At 33.8% G+C, this 6,000-nt stretch overlaps 1 protein-coding gene across 4 annotated transcripts in view; it reads left to right on the top strand.

Moving 5' to 3' along the window:
- The window catches only part of LOC115885775, a 135,034-nt gene extending 129,466 nt beyond the window's left edge, over positions 1 to 5,568 (top strand). For all 4 annotated transcript variants that reach the window (XM_030904788.1, XM_030904786.1, XM_030904789.1 and 1 more), the window contains one exon: positions 4,957 to 5,568. In XM_030904788.1, coding sequence (XP_030760648.1) covers positions 4,957 to 5,193 — 237 coding nt within the window. In that variant the 3' untranslated portion in view covers positions 5,194 to 5,568. The remainder of the gene's footprint in view (positions 1 to 4,956) is intronic.
- The last annotated feature ends 432 nt before the right edge of the window (positions 5,569 to 6,000 follow it).

Raw genomic sequence — 6,000 nt, forward strand, 5'->3', positions numbered from 1 at the left:
CGATCATACGGTACTTCCTAATACTTTTAAAATAACTATATAATATATTTTTTTCGTATACCTACTCGCTATTTAAACCGGTGTATTTGTATATACTAGTTATTTACGATATTCTCCGATGGTGGCAGCACCGGCGGAGAATGCACCAAGCCTATACCAGAGAAGAACAAACGTTGAGAAGCGACAAAACGACTTGTGTCTAGCCCTAGCAGGCAACTATTAAGCCCGACCAATCACGTTAGAGTTTTTGACAAACACAAATGAATTAACACACTCCACATAACCACGCTAACCAACCTGATTGGTCAAGGTTAATAGTTGACTCAAGTTGACTGCTAGGGCTAGACACTTCTACAAAACGAATCCCGCCTAAAAATTTGGAGTGGGAGGTAAACATGCTAACTGTCATCTCAACGTGTTTTCGGAATACGACCAGCGTTGCCATTGTTAATGATAAGTCCTGAAATCTTACTATTTTTTTATTTGTGTAAATAATCTTTTTTTGAATTAATTAATCTATATTTTATCCTTACCTTATCTTATAATAGTACTTAAAGAAAGAAACTAACTTTCAGGACTAAATATTATTAAAACTTAAAATAGATGCAGGTTTTTAGGGTTTAATTATTAAAAACTGCCTTTTGCAAAATTAATAAATTGCCCCCTTGTGAAAAGGGGGCTTAAATTAAAAGCCTTGTTATATAAATGGATAAATGAATTAGAAAAAATATTTACTTAATTCTAATTTTGAGAATATTCGTACTGGGCCATCAATTTCACAAAAACTGTATAGTATAATAAACAAAGAACATTTGGAACACCCATGTCCTCAATTTCCAAAAGACTATGCTCTAAAACTCTTTATCTGGCTGAAAATATTCTATACTATAAAATATACGAATAGGGACCTCAAAATAAAACAAAAAGATAAGAAAACTATTAGAAAATTAAATATTTTATCGCATATATAATTTAATAGCGGCGCTAATTTGAGTCAGGGCCGTATCTGGGGGGGTGTTTTGGGGGTTCAAACCCCCCCCCCCCCGAAATTATGGCCGAAAATTTTTAAAAAGTAATGATCATTGAGTAAGTAAGTAAGAACCAAACAAAAAAGAAGAATAAGAAGATGGATGAATATCAATGACTAAAGAATACCAGGACATGTAACGTCCATATACGGGCTGCAGCAGAATTTGTGACCTTAGACGCCAACTTTTTAGACATAACGACATCATCAGCTGGTCATCAGCGACAATTTTAGCGATTTTTAATAGTTGGTTGTGTGTAGTGAACTTTGTATAAACTTTATTACAATGGTAATTTGTTCAGCTTTCAAGTGTAAAAGGCGCAATGTAAGAAAGAGCCAGAAGTTACGTTTTATAGGGAAATAAATAGTCCCCTACACCTTTTTAGCGTTTTTTTATTGAATTCGATAATTATTTTTCTGATATTATATGTACTTGATATGTACTATGCGTCGATACTAGTTATGTACCTTTTGTCAACATTTGAATACGTTTTTTTTCGTAATTAATTAGTATGATACTACTCGATACACCATAGGCGTAGTGAAAACATATAATATCAAATATATAAATATCCCTTCAAGCGGCAATGTTAAGTAAAATATGTGCCACGGCACTGTTTGGAAGAATGGTCACAGTTTGGTCTCGGGTGCTATTTGTCCTTGTATTCTTTAGTCATTGATGAATATACATTATACACCCTAACCTCACTTTTCCACTTTGAAAGCAAATGCCATTTTCGATTTTCGACTTTCAACATTCAAGTGTTTAAAACAGCAAAAGTTTGACAAGGACAAGATTTTGAATATTGTGTGTTTTGCTGGTCATTAACGTGATTAACGTTTGTTATTGTTCTGCTATTAGACAAAGAATTCTTGGACTATGACACTTTAGCGGCAGAACTAGACTTGTGGCGGCAAAAATGGAAGCAACTACCTGCAGTCGACCGACCTAAAAACGCCATCGAAACGATAATCGGAGTGTAACCAGTGTATATTTCCAAATATATACATTTTATTAATGATCTTAGCAACTCTACCAGTGTCAACAGCTACACCAGAAAGGTCTTTTTCAACCCTAATGCCGCAACCGCACATGCGGTATTCGGCGATCTCCGATCGGGGTTTCGCCGATTTCCTATGTGTGTGGATGAGGAAGTCGGAGTTCGGCGACGAGAACGAGCGCTCGTCTCTATGTTGTTGCTATCAGAGCCCGCATGTGTGGATGGAAAGGCGAAGTCCGATCACGAGCGTTCGGTAGTTGACGAGCGCTCGGAGTTCGCTAAATGCTGCATGTGCGGTTGCGGCATAAGACGATTGAAGGACTTTCTACGTAACTCTACAGGTCAGGAGCGATTGACAGGACTTGCTCTATTAAGCGTACATAGAGAAATAAATATCGATATCGAGTCAATCGTTTTTCCAGTGAAAAGACCAGTTTATCCTTTAAAATTAATAATTTTTGCCTGTTCCTTTTTTAACATTTTATTTTCAATTAAGATTTGAGTGTAGCCCAAAGCGATTTTTTTATTATGCTTTTTTCCTAGCAGTTTTGTACCCCCCCCCCCGAAATTTTGGTCTAGATACGGCCCTGATTTGAGTTGTGTTATCTTTAAATGTAATATGGATTTTATGTAAAATATGATTTTTTAATATATAGAGTGAGTTTTAAATAAGTGCAAATATTTTCAGGGCTGGTAGACCTCGATAAATAAAGCATATTTTCTCTTTATCGTTTTTCAAACAAGTCCAGAATAACCGAGATACTTTGAAAATTAAAAAAAAACAATTTTGGTTACCGCTGAATCTTTACTGGGTTTTCTTTCTTGCAAATTTAATCTACCACCTCTGTTCTCATATTATAAAGATATTATGTTTTTTAATCATCTGCTGATGCACTGATGTAAAGTGTTTTATTGTATTATGGAGAATTGGTGTTTTATTTTGCTGTTTTAATACCCCAGTTCCAACCCTCAACTGTATCATGTTATTTACTTTTTAGTTTGGTTTAACGCTTGTGATAACAGCTGATAAATATTCGAATTTTTCTTAAAATTGTTTTACTTAAAAACACACTTTCAAATATTAATTTCGAAACAAACAATATTATCAGATATGATTTGAAAATGTCTCTCTAAAAGGAATATGTTAGAAAATGGTTAGAACGCAGTAAATCCATAAATCGCGGAAAACCGTTAAATCTTAAAAAAGAGTTACTATTCAATATGATTCCTAAATATTTCTAATATACTTTTTACTGAACACATGTTTTTTTCAGTGTACAACTTTTCTTATTTCTTTTGCCTTCATTGAATTTCTCTCAGTGTAGCTAGAAACATAAACTACTATAAACATGCTATCTGTCAGGTACGCCAATTTGAAGGTCACAAAACTTGGTCCCCCCTACTTCAGTAGTGCCGACGGTATTTGTCGCTTCTCTACCACAGAATATACTAACGAAAAAGAAGACCAAGTTCCTTGTAATAAATCGGTTCCATTTTCGTAACGCCATCTCTCGACAAAGCTGACATTTACAGGTTAGCCAAAGGGGTGCGGTGCCGGGGAGAATTGTAAAATACACTTTTTTATTTTAATTATTTTTATTCGCTATTTGCTATTTTATTTTTAAAACATATTATCTGAAACAATCACATAATATGTCTTAAAAATAAAATTACAAACGGAAACAAAAGGAATTAAATAATCTGAAAATCTACAAAGTTTATTGATAAAAAAAGTTAGGCTATGCAAATTGGTATTGAGTATAACCTCTTTGGTATAACATTGTTAAACAAACATTAACAAATCATAACATATCAGATCATAGAACTAAAAAAAGTACTATTACATAAAAACAGGTGATACAATACTTCAAAATTAATTTTAACATAATATCAAAACCGAAAAATCAAACTGCAAACACAACCACACTTATCACAACAGAAATTAACACACACTTCCGCGGCAAATATCCAAGAAAGACTGATCATTCTGATTGGTCCGGTCTGGTCGTAGCTCACGTCGTATTGTCGGTAAGCAAAATCCCTGTCCAAAAATCTTGACGATCAGCGCCATCACCCGTCATAATTGGGAAACTTTTGCTGGAACCATTTTGAATATTTCACTTACATGGCCCTGTTCTCTACGTTTGTTCGTCTCTGCCTATACTCTTCAGTCACATTACACACAAATTATTTTTCTCTTTAAGTTCATTTACTTTTTTTATTTCGTACATGGTTTGATTTTTTTATTCGTTCTTGGTACCATTTCACTACAAAGCTCATTATTTGATTTTTTAACCTCTGTAATATTGAATCTTGGAACAGCAAATGGAATGTTACGTATGGAACAGAAATGTTACATATTCTTCCTTCCTTGACAATGCAATCTAATATCTTGCATTTCTTCAGTAAGAGTCGTTTAGTTGGCCCTATTTTTTGCAATAATATATCTTTGTTTAATCATATAATATTATATTAAATTGTTTAATGATAGAAAATCCGTATTATTAACGTACTGTACCCAAAATCGGTAAATCTACGGATTAATCCGTAGTTCTGGCAACACTTTTCGGCAGCCGACCACTCTGTCGACTGAAAGTAAGTACAGGGTAAAAAATTCTTTATACGTTGCGCAGAGCTAACTAAATCTCGGACAGGTTGACTAGCGACAACGGTATCGCCAGGTGCATCTCGGACAGGTTTTGTGCCACGAAATCGCCCATAAGGTTGTGCATCTTCTTATTTCTTCAATCAACGATATTACCATCCACCGTCCAACAGCATCTGGTTATAATTCGTTTAAATTATAAAAATGCGGACTTATGGAAAAGTCGCCATTATTTTTGTAAAACCGATCACCTCCTGATTTTTACGCCCTGGTTCGTTTACACCCTGTATATTTATACTAAACGTACTATGTTTTTTTTTCAGAATTTCCGTGATCAAAGCATTGATGGTAGCGGGCTACCCCTACTAACGGAAGAGCATCTTACCAACACTATGGGAATGAAATTAGGACCCGCCCTCAAGTTTCGATCAATTCTAGCAAAGAAACTTGGTGCATGTAACGTATGTTTGCATTGTACCCATTGTCACAACTCTAGCAACAGTTCAGAAATGATAGCTGGAAATGGAGGACATACATCGGATTCTGGTGGTGTTTCTTGAAAACTTTCAGACCGAAGTTATATTGTGTTTCGAAGTTGAATTAACTTTAATATGATTTTTTAGTGAATACCAATTGATATTTCTGTTTATCACAGGCGAATTGAAAGTGTTTGAAGTTAGAAAAGAAGTTGGAAGTTAGAAAAAATATGATCTCAATATAAGCTATTTCAAACAACATAAAAGAAAATGCTTTTAATTTTGAGCTAAATAACTTATCTATAGATACTAATAGTAGGGAGTAGCAGTAATTTGAAAACTTCTTAGATATACGTCTCTAATGCTACTTAGTTTTCAATGAATTTTTTGGTCATTTCCTTTATGCTGTATAAATACAGATGCAAAAAAAAACGCTACGGAAAAATGTTTGGTCAAATTTAAAGTGTTATATTTTTATTATTTTTAGCCCTATTTTCATGAATTTTTTAGCATCCTGTATATAATTATATCAACTTTAATTTTTAAACTCAGTTTTTTATAAACTTTAGTATTTGGCATATTATACAGGGTTAATCGAGGAGTTGTTTTTTTACCTTAACTTTAAAATACCCTGTGCAATAATTTCGTATGTAAATTTTCTTAAAATATAATTTTACGGTTAGAACCATGTCTCCTGAGCATTTTGTTTTTTGGATCATATCAATATATGCCTTGGTTAATTTTTAATAGCGAAATGAACTTGACACCAGCAATTTGCAATTTTTTCAATTATCATTTCTTTTTGAAGTTATTTTTCAATATGACAAGCCGGCTTTAGTGATTATTGTGAACTATATACTACGATGAACTGCCCATCATGTTCGACGTTTG

The sequence above is a fragment of the Sitophilus oryzae genome, unplaced genomic scaffold (genome assembly GCF_002938485.1).
Source record: "Sitophilus oryzae breed Bouriz unplaced genomic scaffold, Soryzae_2.0 scaffold_41_pilon_pilon, whole genome shotgun sequence".
NCBI lineage: Eukaryota > Metazoa > Arthropoda > Insecta > Coleoptera > Curculionidae > Sitophilus > Sitophilus oryzae.